At 43.2% G+C, this 22,190-nt stretch overlaps 1 protein-coding gene across 8 annotated transcripts in view; it reads left to right on the plus strand.

Moving 5' to 3' along the window:
- UBE2L3 (ubiquitin conjugating enzyme E2 L3) overlaps positions 1–22,190 on the plus strand; it is a 54,572-nt gene that overhangs the window by 22,366 nt on the left and 10,016 nt on the right. For 3 of the 8 annotated variants that reach the window (XM_078060684.1, XM_078060686.1, XM_036076452.2), the window contains 3 exons: positions 11,173–11,291; positions 15,608–15,758; positions 20,859–20,967. The exons of 3 other annotated variants lie outside the window; for them this stretch is intronic. In XM_078060684.1, coding sequence (XP_077916810.1) covers positions 15,718–15,758; positions 20,859–20,967 — 150 coding nt within the window. In that variant the 5' untranslated portion in view covers positions 11,173–11,291; positions 15,608–15,717. The remainder of the gene's footprint in view (positions 1–11,172; positions 11,292–15,607; positions 15,759–20,858; positions 20,968–22,190) is intronic. 2 more of the 8 variants (XM_078060685.1, XM_036076451.2) reach the window with 1 other exon arrangement.

Consider the following 22,190-nt stretch of genomic DNA (forward strand, 5'->3'; position numbering starts at 1 on the left):
CACATTTTATTTATCCATTCATCTGTTGGAAACTAGGGTAAAAAAAAAAGAAACTAGGGTGGTTTCTACCTTTTGGCTATTGTGAACATTGGCATACAAATGTCTGCTTGAGTCCCTGTTTTCAATTCTTTTGGGTGTATATGTAGGAGTAGAATTGCTGGATCATATGGTAATGCCATGTTTTTAAACTTTTTGAGGAACTGCCAAACTGATTTTGTGCACAGTGGCTGGCCTGTGCACAAGCGTTCCAATTTTCCTACATCCTCACCAATATTTGTTATTTTACTTTTTAAAAAAGTTATAGCCATTCCAGTAGATGTGAAGTGGTATCTCATGTGGTTTTGATTTATTTTTCTCCTCATGACTATGTATGTTGATTATCTTTTCATGTGCTTGTTGGCCATTTGTATGGTTCTTTGGTGAAATGTTAATTCAAGCAAGGTCTTTGCCCTCTTTTGTTTTCTTTTCTTTCTTTTTTCCTTTTTTTTTTAAAAGTAGGCTCTAATGCCCAGTGTGGAGCCTAGCAGGGGGCTTGACCCTGAGATCAAGACCTGAGCTGAGATCAAGAGTCAGACACTTAACCTGAGCCACCCAGGTCCCCCAAGACTTAAGTTTTTTAGAAGAGTTTTAGGTTCACAGTAACATTAAGAGAAAGGGATAGAGATTTCTTTTTTTTTTTTTTTAAAGATTTTATTTATTTATTTATTTGAGAGAGAGAGAGAGAAACAGCATGAGAGGGGATAGGGTCAGAGGGAGAAGCAGGTTCCCCGCCGAGCCGGGAGCCCGATGTGGGACTCGATCCCAGGACTCTGGGATCATGACCTGAGCCGAAGGCAGTCGCTTAACCAACTGAGCCACCCAGGCGCCCGGGATAGAGATTTCTTACATACCCCCTGGCCCCACACATGCCTAACCTCCCTTATTATGGACATTCCCTATCAGAGTGATATATTTGTTACTATTGATGAACCTACATTGACACATCATAATCACCTAAACACATTAGGATTCATCGTTGGTGTTGTATATTCTGTGAGTTTGGAAAAATGTATAATGGCACATATCCTCCATTATCATAGTATCATAACGGACTATTTTCACTGCACTAAAATCCTCTGTATTCTGCTTTTTCATTCCTCCCTGCCCCTCTCCCCCTGTCCCTTGCCCTATGCCCACCCACAGCAACCACTAATCTTTTTACTATCTTCATAATTTTGCCTTTTCTGGAATGTCATTTGGTTGGAATCACACAGTATGTAGTCTTTTTCAGACTGGCTTCTTTCAGTTATAATAATACACAGTTAAGTTTCCTCCATGTCTTTTCACGGCTTGATAGTGCTTTCTTTTTAGCACTGAATAATATTCTGTTGTCTGGATATACCACAGTTTATCTGTTCACCTACTAAAGAGCATCTTGTTTGCTTCCAAGTTTTGGCAATTATGAATAAAGCAGCTATAAACATTTTTAGTTGGGTGTTTGTGTTCTCCTTTCCTTGTCTTTGAGTTGTAGAAGTCCTTTATATGTTATAGATATTAAACCTTTATCAGATACATGATTTGCACATATTTTCTCCCATTCTGTGGGCTGTCCTTTCACACTTTTGGTAGTGTCTTTTTTTTTTTTTTAATTCATGAATAGTTGACATACAATGTTACATTAGTTGGATAGTGTTCTTTGATGCACAAAAATTTTTAATTTTAATGAAGTACATTTTATCTGTTTTTTCTTTTGTTGCCTGTGCTTTCAGTATCATATTTAAGAAACCATTGCCAAATCCAAGTCATACAGGTCTTCCCCTTCGTCTTTTTTTTTTTTTTAAGATTTTATTTACTTATTTGACAAAGAGATAAACAGGGGGAGTGGGAGAGGGAGAAGCAGGCTTCCCGCTGGAGCAGGGAGCCTGATGTGGGGCTTGATCCCAGGACCCTGGGATCATGACCTGAGCTGAACGCAGACGCTTAATGACTGAGCCACCCAGGCCCTTGTTTTGTTTTTTTAAGTAAGCTCCACACCCAGTGTGGGGCTTGGACTCACAACCCTGAGAGCAAGAGCCTCGTGCTCTACCCACTGAGTCAGCCAGGTCCCCCCTCCCCCATTTTCTTCTAAGAATGTTTATAGTTTTAGCTCTTAAATTTATTTCTTTGATCCATTTTAAGTTAATTTTTATATATGGTGTAAGGTAAAGGTCCACCTTCCTTATTTTGCGTGTGGATATCCAGTTTTCCCAGTACCATTTGTTAGAGAGACTGCTCTTGATCTTGGCATCTTTGTCAAAAATCAGCTGAACATATATGTGGGGGTTTACTTCTGGACTCTCAGTTCTATTCTGTTGGTCCGTGTGTCTGTCTTTTTACCAGCCACACTGTTTTGGTTACTGTAGCTTTGTAGTAAGTTTTGAAGTCAGAAGTTTGAGTCCTCCAACTTCGGTCTACTTTTTTTTTTCCTTTGGGTAAAGATTTTATTTATTTATTTGAGAGAGAGAAAGAGCACAAGCAGGGGGAGCAGCAGAGGGAGAAGCAGGCTCCCGGCTGAGCAGGGAGCCTGACACGAGGCTCGATCCCAGGACCGCAGGATCATGACCTGAGCCGAAGGCAGATGCTTAACAGCTGAGCCACCCAGGCGCCCCATACTTTTTTTTTTTTTTTTTTAAGTAAACTCTATCCCTAACGTGGGGCTCGAACTCACAACCCCAAGATCGAGAGTCGCATGCTCTACCAACTGAGCTAGTCAGGTGCCCCTTTGCTCTTCTTTTATAAGATTGTTTTGGCTATTCAGAGTTCCTTGAGATCCCATATGAATTTTAGGGTGGGTTTTTCTATTTTGTAAAGATAACACTTGGGATTTTGGTAGAAATTGAATCTTTTTTTTTTTTTTAAAGATTTTATTTATTTATTTGAGAGAGAGAATGAGAGAGAGAGAGCATATGAGGGGGGGAGGGTCAGAGGGAGAAGCAGACTCCCTGCCGAGCAGGGAGCCCGATGCGGGACTCGATCCCAGGACTCCAGGATCATGACCTGAGCCGAAGGCAGTCACTTAACCAACTGAGCCACCCAGGCGCCCTAGAAATTGAATCTTGAGATCACTTTGGGTGGTACTGTCATCTGAATATTAAGTCTTCCAATCCATGAACCCAGTATGACTTTTCATATATTTAGGTCTTTAATTTCATTCAGCAGTGCTTTGTCATTTTCAATGTGTAAGTTTTATGCCTCTGTATTAATTAGCTCAGACAATCATAACAAAACACCATAGACTGGATGGCTTAAACGACAGAAATTAATTTTTTCACACTTCTAGAAGCTAGATGTCCTAGATCAGGGTCTGGCCAGGTCACTTTCTGGTGAGGACCTTTTCTGGCTTGCAAATGGCTACCTACTTTGTGCTCACATGGAGAGGGAGAGCAAGGGAGTTCTTTGGTGCTTCTTCTTGTAAGTACAGTAAGTCCTCCCCGCCCTAATCTGTGGTTTCAGTTGCCCATAGTCAACTGATGGTCTTCCAAAGCATATGATCTTCCTTCTGACATATCTTCAGGTCAGTATAGTAGCCTAACACTACCCCTACGATGCCTACGTGATTCACCTTACTTCATCTGATCACATCATCACAATAAGAAGAGTGACTACAGTACCATGATGTATTTTGAGAGAGACCACATTCACATAACTTTTATTACAGTATATTGTTATAATCATTCTATTTTTTTTGTCAATCTCTTACTGTGCCTAATTTATAAATTAAACTTTATCATAGGTATGTATGCATAGGAAACAACGTAGTATATAGAGGGTTTGGTACTATCTGTGGTTTCAGATACCCACTGTGGGGCTTAGAAAGTATACTGTGTGGATAAAGGGGGACTACTGTACATTAATCCTGTTGGATCAGGGCTCCACCTTATGACCTCATTTAATCTTAATTACTTGCTTACCCCAAATATAGTCACCCTGCGGTTTGGGGCTTCAGTATATGAATTTGGAGGAAATACAGTCTATAACAGCCTCCTTGGTTAAATTTGTTTCTAGGTATTTTATTCTTTTCAATGTTATTTTGAATGGACTTGTTAATTTCCCTTTTTGGATTATTCATTGTGTATAGAAATGCGACTGATATTTTTGTGTTGCTTTTGTATCTTGCAGTTTTGCTGAACTCATTTATTAGTTCTGTGTGTGTGTGTGTGTTTGTGTGGTCTTTAGGGTTTTCTACATATGAGATCAGGTCCTCTCTGAGTAGAGGTAGTTTTATATCTTCCATTCCAATCTGGATATCTTTTACTTCTTTTTCTTGCCTAATTGTCCTGGCTAGAAGCAGCAACACTTCGTCAAATAGAAGTGGCAAAAACAAGCATCCATGTTTTATTCCTGATTTTAGGGGGAAAATGTTCAGACTTTTCACCATTGAGTGTGATGTTGGCTGTAGCTTTTTCATAAATAGCTTTTGTGGTGGTCTCTCCCTAGTTTATAAAGTGTTTTTATCATGAAAGTGTGTTAAGTTTTTGTCAAGTGCTCATTCTCCATCACTTGAGATGATTGTGTTTTTTCCTTTATTCTATTAATGTGGTGTGTTACCTTGATTGATTTTTGTATATTTAGGCATCCTTGCATTCCTGGAATAAATCCCTCTTGGTGGTGGTGCATAATCATTTTAATATGCTTCTGAATTCATTTTGCAAGTGTTTTCAAAACTCGTAAGGGATTTTGTAATTTTCTTATAGTGTCTTTGGCTTCAGTATTAGGGTGATGCTGGCCTTACAGAATGAGTTACGAAGTATTCCCTCTTTGGAAGAGTTCTAGGGGCGCCTGGGTGGCTCAGTCGTTAAGCGTCTGCCTTTGGCTCAGGTCATGATCCCAGGGTGTTGGGATCAAGCCCCGCATCGGGCTCCCTGCTCGGCAGGAAGCCTGCTTCTCCCTCTCCCTCTCTCCCTGCTTGTGTTCCCTCTCTCGCTGTGTCTCTCTGTCACATAAATAAATAAAATCTTAAAAAAAAGTGGGGGGGGGGCGCTGGGTGGCTCAGTCGTTAAGCGTCTGCCTTCGGCTCGGATTGTGATCCCAGGGTCCTGGGATCGAGCCCTGCATCGGACTCCCTGCTCAGCGGGGAGCCTGCTTCTCTCTCACCCTCTGTTTGCCTCTCTGCCTGCTTGTGCTCTCCCTCTCTCTCTCTCTGTCAAATAAATAAATAAAATCTTAAAAAAAAAGAGTTCTAGAAGGATCAGTGTTAATTCTTTAAACATTGGGTATAGTTCATCAGTAAAACCATCTGATTCAGGACTCTTTCGTTGGGAGGTTTTTGATTGCTGGTTCAATCTCATTACTCATTATAGGTTTATTTCTGTTTTCTTTTCTTGATTCAGTTTTAGTAGATTTAGTGTTCCTGGGAGTTTGTCCATCTCCTCTAAGTTATCTAATTTGTTGGTGTACACAACTGTTTATGGTACTCTCTTACAATCTTGTTTATTTCTGTAAAATTGGGAGTAATGCTTCCACTTTCATTTCTGATTTGAGTAATGTGAGTCTCCTTTCTTTTCTTTAGTCAGCCTAGGCAAAGGTTTATCAGTTTCGTTGATCTTTTCAAAGAACCAGCTTTTGGTTTCATTGATTTATCTCTATTGTTTTTCTACACTCTGTTTCATTTATCTCCTCTGTAATTGTTATTTACTTTCTGCTAGCTTTGGGTTTCATTTGCTCTTCCTTTCTTCATTCCTTAAGGTGTCCAGTTAGGTTATTGATTCCAGATCTTTCTTTATTGTTGTTACTGGTGTTTACAGCTGTAAATTTCCCTCAGCACTACTTCCACTGCATCCCTAAGTTTTGGTCTGTTGTGCTTTAATTTTCATTCATCTCAAGGTATTTTCTAATTTCCCTTGTGATTTTTTTCCTTGACCCATTGTTTTTTGTTTTTTAAGAATATGTTTAATTTCGGGGCACCTGGGTGGCTCAAATGGTTAAGCATCTGCCTTTGGCTCAGGTCATGATGCCGGGGTTCCGGGATCGAGTTTCACATCAGGCTCCCTGGTCGGCGCAGAGCCTGCTTCTCCCTTTCCTACTGCTCCTCCTGCTTGTGCTCTCTTGCTCTGTCAAATAAGTAAATAAAATCTTTAGGAAAAAAAAAAAAAGAATATGTTTAATTTCCACATATTTGTGAGTTTTCCAGTTTTCTTTTTGTTATTGACTTCTAGTTGCATTCCACACTGGCCAAAAAATATACTTTGTGTGACTTAACATGGTTTATTGTGGAGAATGTTTCACGGGCACTTGAAAAGGTTCTGCTACTGTTAGGTGGAGTGTTCTGTATATGTTAGGTCTAATTGGTTGTTCAAGTACTCCCATTTTCTTGTTGATCTTCTGTCTTGTTCTAGTATTCAAAATGGGGTATTGAAATCCCCAAAGATTATTTTAGAACTTGTATTTCTTATCTTTCTCCCTTCATTTCTGTCAATTTTTGCTTCATGTATTTTGGTTCATGTTTGTTGTGTATAGGTTTATAATTGTATCTTCTTGATGGATTGAACCTTTGTCAATATATAATGTCCTTTGTTGTAATATTTTTTACTTAAAATCTATCTAGTTTGATGATAATATAGTCACTGTAGCTCTCTTTTGGTTATTAATTGCACGGAATATCTTTTTCTATCTTTTACTTCTAACTTTTTTTTTTTTTTTTTAATTTTACTTATTTATCTGACAGAGAGAGACAGCTAGAGAGGGAACACAAGCAGGGGAGTGGGAGAGGGAGAAGCAGGCTTCCCGCTGAGCAGAGAGCCCAGTATGGGGCTCCATCCCAGGACCCTGGGATCATGACCTGAGCTGAAGGCAGACACTTAATGACTGAGCTACCCAGGCGCCCCTACTTCTAACTTCTTTATGTCTTTGTAAAGCGAGTCTCTTGCAATCATCATATAGATGGATGGCATTTTCTTATCCATTCTGGCGATCTCTGTCTTTTTTTTTTTTTTTTAAGATTTTATTTATTCATTTGCCAGAGAGAGCGAGAGGGAGAGTGCACATGAGAGAGCACAAACGGGGAGTGGCAGGCTGAAGGAGAAGCAGGCTCCCCACTGAGCAAGGAGCCTGATGTGCGATCATGACCTGAGCTGAAGGCAGCCACTGCTTATCCGCCAGGTGTCCCATCTATGTCTTTTATTAAATGGAGAGATTATCCATTTATATTTCAAGTAATTACTGATAAGAAAGGATTTGCTTCTGTTATTTATATCTTTGTTTTCTGGATGTCTTATATACTTTTTGTTCCTAAATTCCTCCATTATTGCCATATATATAGTTGATTTTTTGGTAGTATACCATTTTGATTCCCTTCTTTCCTTTTATGTATACTTATTCATTTTCTTAGCGGTTACCTTGGGGATTACAATTAACATCTTAATTTGTTGACAACTTGGTTTGAATAATACTAACTTAATTTCAATAGTATTTAAACACTCTGCTCCTATACATCTCCATTACCTCCCACTTTATACATATATATATTTTTTGTTTATGTTTATTATTTATTTATTTATTTATTTTTTATTTTTTATTTTTGTTAATTTTTTAAAAGATTTTATTTACTTTATTTGTCAGAGAGAGCACAAGCAGGGGGAGTGGCAGGCAGAGGGAGAAGCAGACTCTCCACTGAGCAGGGAGCCCGATGTGGGACTCGATCCCAGGACCCTGGGATCATGACCTGAGCCACCCAGGCATCCCTACCTCCCACTTTTATATTGTTACTGTCACAAAGAGCAGTTAAAAACTCAAAGTACATTAATCTATAATACTAGCTTTTATGTTTTTCTGTGTAGTTAAATTTATTATTGTTCTTTATTTCTTCATATGGCTTTAAGTTACTGTCCTTTCATTTAGCCTGTTGGACTCCCGTTTCTCTTTCTTTTAGGGATGATTCTCCCAGATTTTTATTTATTTATTTATTTATTTTACAGAGAGACAGCGAGAGAGGGAACACAAGCAGGGGGAGTGGGAGAAGCAGGCTTCCCCCTGAGCAGGGAGCCCGATGCGGGGCTCAATCCCAGGACCCTGGGATCATGACCCGAGCCGAAGGCAGCCGCTTAACCAACTGAGCCACCCAGGCGCCCCCCCCCCAAGATTTTATTTTATTTTACTTACTTATTTTTTTTATGTAATCTCTACACCCAACGTGGGGCTTGAATTTTCAACCCCAGGATCGCATGCTCTATGGACCTAACCAGCCAGGCACCTCTCCTTTTCTTTGTGTACTTTGTGATTTTTGTTGTTGTTGTTGTTGAAAATTGGACATTTGAATATTATAATGTGGAATCAGATTCTCCCCTTTGCCCAGGATTTGCTGGGAGTTTTTTGTTTTGTTTTTTAAGTAATCTCTACAGCCAAGGTAGGGCTTGAACTCATAACCCCAAGATCAGCAGTCACATTTTTTATTGACTTAGCCAGCCAGGCGCCCTGGGGTTTGCTGTTCTTGATTGTTGAAGGTTTCACTTGTGTCCTACCAATGGTTGGGCTGAAATTTCCTTGAATGTCAAAAGCTTTTAAAAAAAATTTTTTTTTTAAGAAGAGTCTCTGTCAGTCTATGCAGACTGACTCCATGCTGGGGTACTACTTTAACGTGTAGCCAGGTCAGTTGCAATTCTCCCAAAGCCTTTACTTGTTGCTTGCATTGAGGCTACAGTTAGCCGGTGGTCAAAGTTTCAGATCTTCTCAGGACTTTGCTGAGCATGTAGCCTGTCCTAGGCATATGCATGGCTTTCTCAATTCCCCAGTATACCTGGGCACATTTGAATCCCCCGATTTCCCCAGGTTTCTCCCTGGCTTTTCCTCTTTTGCTTTAGGAAGTCTATTGTATGTCTCAGTCATTATCTTTGCTCCAGGTGGCTGTGGGCTTTTCTTTGCCTTACAGTGTTTTTGAACAGTGCCAGCGATTTTCCACCCTTGTGTGGATTCTGAGTTAGGCAAAACAAAGATAGGCGCCTTGTGTGTCAGCCCCTCAGGTAGCCCTAAGACAGGTTAGAACAGAGACACAGTAATTTGCAAGTAAGATCTGTTCTGCTCCCTCTGGAACCAGAGACCAGGGCCCCACACTGGAACTAGAGGCTGCCATCTGTAAGACTGTCTGCTGTCCAGCCAGGGAGGGGTAGAGTAAGAGCGAGAAAAATTGCCACAAAGCTTTCCCGCCAGTTTCAATTGCCCTTTTCTTGATTCTGCATTCATTCGGTTGCTGTAAACCTTGGACTGTTTTCGAGAGTTCATACAAAGTTGGTTCTGACAGTTTCTGTGTGTGGGGGTTTTTTGTTTCTTTGTTTTGTTTTGTTTTATGTTTCTGTGGATGGGAAAGTTTGGAGCTGCTTGCTTTGCCATTTTGCTGATGTTGCTCTCTAAATTTTATTTATTTTTAAAGATTTTATTTATTTATTTATTTGAGAGAGAGCGAGAGAGAAACAGCATGAGAGGGGAGAGGGTCAGAGGGAGAAGCAGGCTCCCCGCTGAGCCGGGAGCCCAGTGTGGGACTTGATCCCAGGACCCCAGGATCATGACCTGAGCGGAAGGCAGTCGCTTAACCAACTGAGCCACCCAGGCACCCAGTTGCTCTCTAAATTTTAAAATTTTAATCAGGAAATAAAAATAAAAAACAGGAATCCGTGGATTTCATTAAAGGCCGTATTACTGTCAGTTAAATTTTATGATATGGGTTTACAAAGTGGCCTGTTAATTAAACCTCTCTTCCCTTTCTGGATTAACCCGTCCTTCATCATGGACTATTTTAAAAATATTCCATTGTAGGTACACCTGGATGGCTCAGTTGTTTGAGCGTTGGCTCTTGATTTTGGCTCAGGGTGTGATCTCGGGCCATGGGATTGAGCCCTGCGTGGGGCTCTGCTCATCAGGGGGTCTGCTTCTCTCCTCCCTCTGCCCCTCTCCCCTGCTTGGGCGCACACACACTGTCTCTCTAAAATAAATAAATAGATCGTCAAAATGCTTTAAAAAAAAAATTACAATAGAGTAAAAAAAAAAAAAAAAATTCCGTTGTATTAAGTTTACTGGTCTTTAGTGTTTTTGCCTCTGTGTTCATATGTGAGATTGGATTGTGTTTTCTGTGTGCTAGTGGATGTGGGTAAAAGGGTCATGCGGGCTTCATGTATTATGAAGTAGAAATTTCATTCTTTTCCTGTGTTGTGAGTAGCTAATTTTTGCTTTTCTGGTAATTTCTGCTTTTATGTTATGATGTCTTCTATTTTCCTTGGTGTTTTCTCTTTGTCCTTTTCTAATTTTGTGATTTGAGTGCTTTGTTCTTTAAGGCAAGAGTTCATTCCATCTTTTTTTTCGCCTAAGATTTTATTAGAGAGAGGGAGAGAGAAAGAATGGGGGGAGAAGCAGAGGGAGAGGGACAAACAGACTGCACTGAGCATGGAGCCCGACACCGGGCCTGATCTCATGACCTGGAGATCATGACCTGAGCTGAAACCATGAGTCGGATGCTTAACCGACTGAGCCCCTCAGGTGCCCCAGGAATTCATTCCATCTTGAGTTCCTTTCTTGCCTGGGCTACTCCTGTCCCCTGTCATTGTCACCCTGAACTTGTGATGGTGTTGCTACTAGTTTTACCTTTTATTGAGAAAGGTAAGACATGCACAGATGGAAACATTCCAACAGTGACAGTAAGTCTTCCTTCAGACTGTCTGTACCTCAGTTGCTCATTTGTAAAATGGAGCTAGTAAGTGCCTGCCTCTCAGAGCGGGCAGAGGACTAAATAAGTTGACAGCGCTCCTGGGCCTGGCGCAGAGCAAGTGTTTACGTCAGCTAATGTTGTGGGTAATGCTCCAGTCAGCTGCCCTGGATGTCTTTGCCTTTGGGCTTCAGAACCACAGACTTGTGAGTCATCTTTGTACCCCTGAGGCCTTGTATATCAAAGGCTGCCTCAAGAATTGTTTTTAAAATGAAACGAAGGCCCTCTAGAGAGGCCTTGTACTTCCTTGTTCTTTCCCATGCCAGCTGGTGGGAGAGGAAGTAGAGTCTCTCTAACCTGGCAGTTTCCCTGGGCTCCATGCTGGCTCCTGGGGCACACTGCTCTCCTTTCAGTGTCCACACACACCAGGTTCTGGTGAACCACTCCAGAATAGTTTTGAGGATGGGCAAGAATTGCACTGATAATGCCCTCTTTCAAAAACTGGAAGTATTTTTGTCTCTGTGCAGGATTTTCCAGTTCAGAAGTTCTTTGCAGCACCTCCCAGGCTCATCATCACATCTCCCCGACCCGGGCTGGATACCAGCCTCTTTTGAACAGCTTTGCTCCCTTGTCTTGTGGGCTGCAGGTCAGTACCCTCCACCAGGTGACTCTAAGTTGGACTGTGGCTAGGGTACTCAAAACTAATTGTTGAGTTAAATTCCTGTTAACCTTCAAGGAGAGGCATCACATTTTCTCAGGAACATCACACCTCTTCCTGCTCAGGAAGCCACGCATACCTCTTCTACTTAAGGCACCCATCCTCTTCCTCCTGAGTCTTCTCTGAAACCCCCCATCCTCTGGTCTCAGTGAATCACACCCTTCTGTTTTCTCTCCAGTCACCATTCATACTGGTGAGGTCACTTTTTACTGCAAGTAAGGAAACCTCCAACTTAGCTTTGCTTCGAAAAGGGAAAGTTACTGCTGCTGACAGAAAGTCCTATGGTGCATGCTCTGGGCTTAATCCAGCAGCTCAGTGATGTGAGCAAGGACCTAAGTTCGGCCTGTCCCTCTTCTCCTGTTCTTGGTTCTATTCAGCCTGGCTTTCACTCAGTCATCACATAGCTGCTGAAGTACTGGAGTCAGCTGCAGGGCCCACCGTGGCCAGGGTAGAAAGAGGACCTTCTCTTCCCTTCACTTCTTTTCTGTTTCTTTGAATGGTTTATTTTGAGATAATCGTAGATCCTTACGTGATTATAGTAATAGAGATCGGCAGTACCTTTCACCCGTTGCATATCCATAGCAGAGTATCATAACCAGAAACTTAACAGCGATACAGTCCACTGACCTTACTTGATTTCTCCAGTTTTAATGTGTGTGTGTTTATGTCCATGTAGTTTTATCATATGTGTAGTTTGGTGTGACCAAGAACAAAACACCCATCCCATCCCAGAAGCTGCCGACAGGCCCCCACATGTCATTATCCAGAACCAGGACACATGGCTTACCCCTGCCCCAAGCCCACCCCCGTCTATCACTGGCTGAGGTAGGAAGGTCCCACAGTGGATGGTGCTGTCCAATAGGGATATCCTGTGAATCACAGCTATACTTTTAAATTTTCTAGTAGTTCCATTAAAAATTTAAAAATTCATTTTGGAGTTCATTTTGATAAAATAGTTTACATAATGCGTTATATTAAAAATATTTCTTAACACATAATACCAATAATTATTACTGAAATATTTTAAATTCTTTTTTTGTACAAGGTCTCTGAAATCCAAGTGGTATTTTGCACTCATAGCACATCTCAACTCAGAGGAGTCACATTTTCTTTCTTTCTTTCTTTCTTTTTCTTTCTTTCTTTCGTGTAAAAAGGTAATTTTATTAAAGCCACAGGGACAGGACCTGTGGGTGGAAAGAGCTGCTGCCCATTTCTTTCTTTCTTTAGGCTCCACACTGGGCATGGAGCCCATTTTGGGGCTTGAACTCCTGACCTTGAGATCAAGACCTAAGCTGAGATCAAGAGTCTGATGGTTAACCAACTGAGCCACCCAGGCACCCCAGAAGAGTAACATTTCAAGTGTGGAGTAGCCACTAGCAACTAGTGGCTGCTTTGTTGGACAGGTTTAGACCAGTCAGGACTTACCCTGGATCACAGTGAGGGAGCAGCATGACCACATACAAAACTGGGGTTTTGCCTGCAAAGAAATGGGGGAATGCCTGTTGGCTGACAGCCTGTTGGGGTCTGCTGTGAGCTGGCCCACATCACTTTGCTCTTTCGATTTGGGCACTCCTCACAGTGTGACTTTTGCTTTACTGTGGTATGGATATCTGTCTCAACAAGTTCTGGGTCAGGTGGAAGCCTGTATCAGTTTCCCTTCCACTTCCTGTCCCTAGCACTATGTGTCACACATAGTAGGCACCTCCCAGTTTGTAAGTTGAACTTGTAGTTATCCAAAAGCAGTATTTCTCAATGCAATTGCGTTGTAAACTGCAATTTGGTGTGTGCCTGTGGATTATTTGTGTAAGATTGTCCCTGTTTCTTGTCCAGGAGGTGCCAACAGCCAGCTTTGTCATCGGAACAATGTAAGGACACCCTCAGGCATTTCTCTCTTCTCTCTCTCTCTCTCTTTTTTCTTTTTAAAGATTTTATTTATTTGACAGAGAGAGCACAAGCAGGGGGAGCAGCAGAGGGAGAGGGAGAAGCAGGCTCCCCGCTGAGCAGGGATCCCGATGTGGAGCTCGATCCTAGGACCCTGGGATCATGACCCGAGCTGAAGGCAGCCGCTTAACCAACTGAGCCACCTAGGCGCCCCTCTCTCTCTCTCTCTCTCTCTCTCTCTCTCTCTCTCTCTCTCTTTTTTAAGATTCTGTTTATTTGAGAGAGATGGAGAGAGCACTAGCAGGCAGGGTGGGGGAGGCAGAGGGAGAAGCAGACTCCCCACTGAGCAGGGAGCCCAACAAGGGGCTCGATCCCAGGACCCTGAGATTATGACCTGAGCCTCCCAGGTGCTGCCCCCCCGCCCCCCCGGCATTTCTAAACCAGTGAGGGAGGAACAACACTACCCTTAGTTGAGAACTACTATTTCTGTGTTAGCTTTGATTTTTTTAAATTAATTAATTAATTAATTTGAAGCAGAGAGAGCAAGAGTGCATGAGTGAGTGCGCACACTTGCATGAGCAGGGGGAAGAGGCAGAGGGAGAGAGAATCCCAAGCACATTCCCTGCCGAGTGCAGAGCCTGATGTGGGCTTGATCTCATGACCCTGAGATCATGACCTGAGCCAAAACCAAGAGCTGGATGCTCAACCGAGCCACCCAAGCGCCCTGATTTTTTTAAAAGTTTTATTCAGATTCACAAACCATGCATTTCATCCTTTTAAAGTGTACAGTTCAGGGGCACCTGGGTGGCTCAGTCAGTTAAACACCTGCCTTTGACTCAGGTCACAATCCCAGGGTCCTGGGATAGAGCCCCACGTCAGGTTCCCTGCCCAGCGGGGAGCCTGCTTGTGCTCTCTCTCTCACTTTCTCTCTCAAATAAATAAAATCTTTTAAAAAAATAAAGTGTACAATTCAGTGGATTTTAGTATATGCACAGAGTTGTGCAACTATAACCACAATTTTAATTTTATTTTATTATGTTAATCACCATACATTACATCATTAGTTTTTGATGTAGTGTTCCATGATTCATTGTTTGCGTGTAACACCCAGTGCTCCATTCAGTATGTGCCCTCTTTAATATAACCACAATTTTAGAACATTTTTCTTTATTCCCAGAAGAACCACCCCCACCCATAGCTATCACCCTCATCCCCCTAGGCAACCAAAAATGTACTTTGTCTCTGTAGATTTAGCTATTTTGCATGTTTCATATAAATGGAATCATTCAATATATGACCTTTTGTGTCTGGCTTCTTTCCTTAGCATAATACTTTCAGGGTTCATCCATGTTGTAGCGTGTGTCAGTAATTCATTCCTCTTATTACCAAATAAGGTTCCATTATAATGGTTATATTCTGTTTACTTATCCATTCATCAGTTGATGGATATTTGGATTGTTTCCAGTTTTTGGCTGTTAAAAATAGTGCTGGTGTGAACATTCACATATAGGTTTTTATGTGGACATACATTTTCATTTCTTTGGGGTAACCATTTGAGGAATCGCCAGACTGTTTCCACAGTGGCTGCACCACTTACATTTCTACCAGCAGAATATAAGGGCTCTAATTCCTCATATCCTTGTCAACACTTGCTGTTGTCTGTCCTTTTAATTACAGCCTTCTTAGTAGGTGCAGAGTAGTATCCCGTTGTGGTTTTGATTTGCACTTCCCTGATGGCTAATAATGTGGAACATATTTTCCTGTGCTTGTTGGACATTTGTATACCTTTTTTGGAGAAATGTCTGTTCAGGTTACCTTGCCCATTTTAAAAATTGGGTTATTTGGGCCTGTATGTTTTTATTTTTTTTAAATTCAGTTGTAATTAGCTTTGGGTTTTTTTTTTTTTTTTTAATTTTATTTATTTATTTGAGAGAGACAGAGAGTGCGTATACAAGCGGGGGAGAAAGGCAGAGGGAGAGAGAGAAGCAGGCTCCCCACTGAGCAGGGAGCCCGATGCGGGACTCGATCCCAGGACCCCGGGATCATGACCTGAGCTGAAGGCAGACACTCAACTGACTGAGCCACCCAGGCACCCGCTTTGGTTTTTAAAAAAGCAATAATACCAGTTTTTCTTTTTCTTTTTTTTTTTTTAAAGATTTGAGAGAGAGAGAGCACACAAGCAGGGGGAGCAGCGGGTGGGGGAGAAGCAGGCTCCCCACAGAGCAGGGAGCCTGACGCGGGACTCGATCCCAGGACCAGAGATCATGACCTGAGCCAAAAGGCAAATGCTTAACCAACTGAGCCACCCAGGCGCCCCTCAGTTTTTCTTTCCTAACAAGAACTTGTTTTATTTCCATGTGAAGGACCTGGAATTGACTCCCTCCTCCTAGATTGGCTGTGAGGTCCTCATACTTCCTACTTTATTAGCCACTCTAAGCTGTGACTGGTGCCTGGGATATCCAGAGATGTGGAAATGTTTTCAGTGTACAAGCTTCTGGGGTCATTGTTTTTCAGGTATGTTAAACCATTATTCTGAGAGCCGACATTCCTGGCCATATTTGAAAGAATAACATAAACCCTGCATTGATGGTTTTATAATCAAGAGAATCTGCTGGTTTAGCAGTTCAGTTAGCAAACATTTGAGGCTCGCTTCTGAGGCTGCCTTGGGTCCCTGCTCTCAGGTATCTTCTGGACTAATTGGGGAAGACAGGTGATCAAAATGCAACTATCAGAACACCGGAAGGAGCCCACCAGAACAGCAAGGTTCCTTGCCACCACTTTCCTTCTCTTAGATGAAACCAGGCTTCTTCCTTGTATGAAAACATCATCAGGGCGCTGGGGTGGCTCAGTCGGTTAAGTGTCCGACTCTTGGTTTCTGCTCAGGTCATGATCTTAGGGTCATGGGATTGAGCCCTACAAGGGGCTCCCTGCTCAGAGGGGATTCTCTCCCTCTGCCCCCTCCCCCACTCATGCCCTCTCTCTCCCTTTCCAAAATAAATAAGTAAATCTTTAAAAAAAAAAAAAAAAGAAGAAATATCATCGTTGATCTTGTGGCTTCCCAGAGTGGGTGCTTCCACCGTGTCCTCATGGTTCCCTACAGCCTTGCCAGCCCCGCTTTTCTGCTTTTCAACCAGGGGAGTTGATCAGTGCTCTCAGGAATGCATGGTAGCTTTGTTTTTTATTAAAAAAGTATGCTGGGTCTTTACCACTCCCACGGACGCTCATGATACTCTTGATTTCATCTTTACAAATGAAGTGGAGTTCAGCCCTGTAGTGGGGTGGTGGTAAAGAAATTGTGGTACATCCAGACCATTATGAAGATTGAGGAGATAAGTGTGCATGGGTGATGAGGGTAATGTCAGCAGCGAACTGCAAGGTGATAAAAATAAAGGTGGTTATGGCACCATGCGCACAAATCCCCGGTGTGTGAGAGAGTGCGCGCTGATGTGTTCACCTAGAAGGAAAGGGGCAGGAGTGCCATCTGCCAGGGTGCTGGCCTCAGTTCTCTGCCAGGGAGGAGAGATGAGGGTAGCGTGTTTTCCCACTTTTTCTACAACAAACACAGATTTCTGTCTCTGATAGCACCGAATGTCATTTTAGCAACTCTAGAGGCCAGATTATAGAAAGCGACGTGTGTGCTTTCTTGGTTTGCCTGCCCTCTACCTGAGGGCCCCTCCTTCAGCCTTGAGCTTCTCTCCTCTCCCTCCTGGGAGAAGTTAGCCACCTCTGGCCAAGCTCCCTCAGCCTTCACTGAAGCAAAAATGTAATTGATTGAACAAAGTTTTACTGCCTCGATTTTCTGTTACTTAATGGATACAGAGTGTTTGAAGGCAAAGAAAGTCTTGAAATTAGAGAGAGGGAGCTGTACAACATTATGAATTCACTAAATACCACTGAATAATATGTGCCAAAAAAAGTTAATTGTATGTTATGTGAATTTTGCCTCAATTAAAAAACTTTTTTGGGGGCGCCTGGGTGGCTCAGTCGTTAAGCATCTGCCTTAGGCTCAGGTCATGATCCCAGGGTTCTGGGATCAAGCCCCGCATCGGGCTCCCTGCTCCGCGGGAAGCCTGCTTCTCCCTCTCCCACTCCCCCTGCTTGTGTTCCCTTTCTCGCTGTGTTTCTGTCTGTCAAATAAATAAAATCTTTAAAAAAAAATTTTTTTTAAGTATTAATAAAAAATAAATTAAAAAAAAAAACTTTTTTTCTCCACTTGTAACAAAACCTAAAAACTTGCCAAAGCTAGTAGGATGTTTGGATATCTGTGACACAGGCACCCGCTCCTTCCTTTTTTCTTCCGTTGCCCTCTGGTGATTGGTGTACTGTTCTTGATTAAAAGTATTTGGCACTGTCCCGGGCACAGTATAAAAGCTCCTTCAGTGCTGGGTTTTTTTTGTGTCAAGAAGGAAGGAAGATTTCTCTCAACTCCACCCTGGCCTCCGGCAGCACATTTGAAGCTTTGGTTTCCTTCTTTGACCTTTTTGTTGGTACATTTGTAGTTCCAGTCTCTCACCTTCCTTTCCTTACTCACCTTACAGCCCATTTCACCGGCAGTCCTCACCTGCCAGACCCCTTCCTTCTTTCTGCATCACCTCTCTGGGCGGAGGTGGAGCCAAGTCCTGCTGATTCTCCTGCAGCTTCTCCCTTCTGCCTTCCTGTAGCTGTAATGGTTGAAGCCAAATGAGGGGAGCCATACATAAAACATAAGTTTGTCGCCAACCTCAGATTACACTGGGGATGTTTTGGGAGAAGAGCATCCCTCCATGTTGGTGGGAACTTCTGAGCTCCTGTCCAAGCCAGGCACAGGCTTTGTGGACAAAAGCCACAGGGGCACTGCCCTCCAGGGCCTCTTTAACATGGAGTGTGGCTCTACCTGCAAGGTACTGTGGCCTAACAGAAGTGGGAAACATCTGGATTGCAGAGTGGAAGACAGTGTATAGTGACATGAACAGAAGTACAAAAGAATATAGACAGTATGACTCCCAGTTTTATAACTACTTGTAAGTAATATGTACAGATGTCCAGAATAAAACGCCTTTGTTTACACTATATATGCATAGAGAACATACTAGGGCCATATGCAGCAGGGGACTAACAGCTGTTTTCCTGGGGGATGGAATATTTAAAACACTTTTTTGGGTACAAATGTTAGCTACTTCCATTCTTGGGGGGAAAGTGGATTGTGTTATGAGAGGTACATATGAATTCAGAGGAGAAGTTCCTTATTGAATTCAGTTCATGGAGATGGTGATTTTTATTTTTATTTTTTTAAAGATTTTTATTTATTTATTTTGACAGAGAGACAGCGAGAGAGGGAACACAAGCAGGGGGAGTGGGAGAGGGAGAAGCAGGCTTCCCGCTGAGCAGGGAGCCTGATGCGGGGCTCAATCCCAGGACCCCGAGATCATGACCTGAGCCAAAGGCAGACACTTAATGACTGAGCCACCCAGGCACTCCGAGATTGTGATTTTTAAATTCAGATATAATTCAGAGGGTAGTTTCGTCACGAGAGACTGGAAAACCAGTTCCAAAAATACTTACTCGCACTAATACTTTTAGTATGATGGAATTCTGTAACATTGGGTATTCATTGACAAAGACCTATACTGTGAAGAGCCCTATAAACCAAACTGCTGGAAATAGTACAAACGACTCCTCTTCAGAAAGCAACATTAGTGCAAAATGAACCTATTGATCGAGTAGATTTTGTGATTCAGGCAACCAGAAAGCGCATTTTCAGAATAGATACGAAAGAATAAATACTTGACAATTTACAAAGGGTAAGAAGACATCGTCTGTGTTCAGAAGACCCGTGAGCTTGTCTCAGCTTTTGAGAAGATTCTAGAGTGGACCCTGAAGGCTTGAGAGCATAGAATCTCCCCTTTAACAAAACAGCTCAACTGTGGGGGACAGGCAGCCAGCAGGGCAGGTCTGGGCTTGGCATACTAGTGGTAGTGAATCTCGGGCTTTGTTAACTTACTGGGTGAAGCATAGGGAAAAGATGCTGCTGAGGGGTCGTCACCAAAGTGGACAGAAGTGGATGCAATGCTCAGGGCCTTTAGTCTCTCTGACACTTGAAGAAGGGACAGTGTGTTCATTAGATCTAAACCAGGACCTCCTGTTCATATCAAGTCAGCCATGAGTCCTGCATGTGGTGTCAGACAGTTAGCTGTGCACACACTGTGGGGACATGCCATGTGGCAGCAGTCCACGTCAGGGAGTGGGAGGATTGGCCTGACTTCCTCTCGCTGCCAGAGAGCTGTGTGGTGTCCTCACTGCATCACAGAGAAAGCAGGCACGGCGGTGACACAAACTGTGACTTCTGTGGATAATTGAAGGAGTCGGTCTTCATTCATGGAAGGGAAGACATAAAATGCAGTGGAGTTTTGGGATTCTTAGAGGGTTGCCCTGGGAAGGAAAGATTAGGTTTGGCCACAGGGTTAGGAGTAGGACACGTGGGTAAAAGGCCCCGGGTGGTTTGGTGCCATGTGTGGAGGAGTTTCCTCGTGGTCTTAGTTGCTGCAGAATGGCTTTGTGCCTTGCAAAGCTGGGGTCAAGAACTGTGAAGGATCTGAAGTTTTTACCCTACTTGCAAGCTAACAAGGTAGCCTGCCACAGCTTATTGGATGTCGGCAGGAGACACAAGACTTCTCGTACAGAGACAGACAGAGACAGTGACTCACGGCACAGCAAGCAGCGTGAGCAATGGCACATTCTCATCAGTGCCCCTGGCCTGCAGGTCGCACAGAGGTGATGAGGATGGGCCCAGATGGATTCCTGCACGTGCAGTGAGTTGTGTTACAGGAGAGGAAGTCTAGTTAGGTTCTTCGGCTGATTGCTCAACTTCCATCTCACTTGTCTCGTTTACAGATGTGGGTGATGACAGCAGCTGCTTGAGGTTGCCGTCAGCGGGGGGGGGGGGGGGGGGGGGGGCGGGCCAGTGAACTGGAGATAAGACAGAAAAGCAGCTAGCATGTAGTAAGTCCTTGGGAAAGAGTGGTCGAATCTTCTTTACATGCATGTGTATCATGACTAGAAGCAAATGCAGAAAAGTGGATTGTTAGCACAAAAGTTATTTTTCTTCTTCCTTTTCTCCTCAACTCTACTGTTTACAAAATAAACAATAAACACTTTAAAACCAGTCACTTATATAAAGGGAGAGTGGATACATGTTTGGCTAATCACCTGTAGCGTCTTCAGGAGAGAGAGAAATAAAATTTCAAGGCTGTGCACTAATTGAGAGCATGTAAAATTATTAGAAGAAATTAATTTTACATATAAAAACATTCCTTGACACAGTAATATGAGCTAAAGGGAATGCAAGGCACCCATATAGGCAGGAATAACAGAAAAAACATTGATCAGGGTCATGCGTAAAGATAAAAATGCTAGAATCTTTGGTTAATAGCTTGATCTTGGTGTGAGGCAAATTCCTGGATAGTTGTGTAATTCTTTTCTACAACACAAACATGTTTTCTCATTAAGGTCCCTTAGAGTTTCTGAGCTACCTTCCACAGAATAAGTTTAGCTCTGAAATGTCAAAGATTCACAAGTACTGTAGGCCTTTATCCAGAAGGTATATCCTGTGTTTTAATTTTTGTACACCTTCTTCAGCAAAAATCACTGGGACAGGTGGACAGTCTGTGTGATTGGCACACACCCGAGCCACTCCTTTGGTCATCCCCAGAGCCCCAGACAAGGACAGAGGCCCAGAGAAGTTAAGGTGAGCTTAGCCATGTTACCTAGGTGGTGGTGAGAGGCTCAGCCTGTCGTGCTTCTGGTAGCAACAGAGCTGCTTTTCTTGAGCTTCTTGCCCAGGTGCCAGGCACGTTGGACTGTATGAGCTCAAACCTCCTCATCACTGCAGACTGCAGTTACACTCCCATTTCACAGCTGTTCGGGAAGGTCCCCGGCTTGCCCAGTGAGCAGGAGGTAGAGCCGAGGTTAGCACTGCTAACTGGAACCGGCTCATTCTTGTCTCCCAGCTCCTAGCACAGGGCCCAGCGTCAGGTGAGGCACAGGGTGGTTGATCAGTCTGGGGCAATGAATGAATAAATCTGGCAGATATGACCAGCCAAACAAAAGTTGTACAGGAAAGCTCTTTTTACATGGCTCAAGCAGTATAAGTGAATGTGATTTTTACTTAGAAAATTTAAACCTCTTAAAAACCAAAAGCAAAACAAAACCCCTAAAAACCAAAAATCAAAACCAAAAGCAATCTTCTCTGAGTTCCCCCATTTGTAATTTGTACAAATTTGTACATTTGTAACAGTGAGTTGAGCTGTCCTTGGTAGTGAGTAACTCTGGGTGGGCACACAGGACAAGGCCTGGGAGGGGTCTGCTGCCACTTTAACTTCTGGACAGTGTTCTAGAGAACTCTGTTCCTAAAGAAGGGATTAGGGACGGTTTTGTTGGGATAAAAATGACCCCAACCTTTTTTTGAGATCAAAATGATCTCGTAACCTTTCCCAGGTGTGTGCAGGGCTGTCTCCCCACATAGGCACCTGGCCTGGACTGTTCGCTAACATCTCCACCTTCTTCCAGACCCTGAGTCTCCCAGCTTCCTCACAAGCTTCCCCACAGATTAATCTTCTGACGGGGTATCCCACTGCTCAGAGGGGAGTTCAGAGCCCTAAACGTGGCCCCAGCCTTTCCTTAGGAAGACCCCATGTAGCCCCTCAGCCACACTGGCTGCTCCCAGCCTCTTGTCTTGCCCCAGATTGCCCCTTCCAAGCCCCACCATCCTAGTCTTCAGTCTTCTCTGCCTGGAAGACCTTTCTTACCCTTCAGCATTCCCTAATTTTACCTGTCCTCAAAGCCCCTGTACCATGCCTCCCTTCTTTGGACATGTCTGGTGCGTGCCAACCTTGTTTCCCAGCAGAGGAGCTGTGTTTGCTGGAGGATACCCAGGTGGTCTGGGGCTGGAAGAGGAAGGGCCATGGTGTG

This window comes from Halichoerus grypus, chromosome 13, assembly GCF_964656455.1.
Source record: "Halichoerus grypus chromosome 13, mHalGry1.hap1.1, whole genome shotgun sequence".
NCBI lineage: Eukaryota > Metazoa > Chordata > Mammalia > Carnivora > Phocidae > Halichoerus > Halichoerus grypus.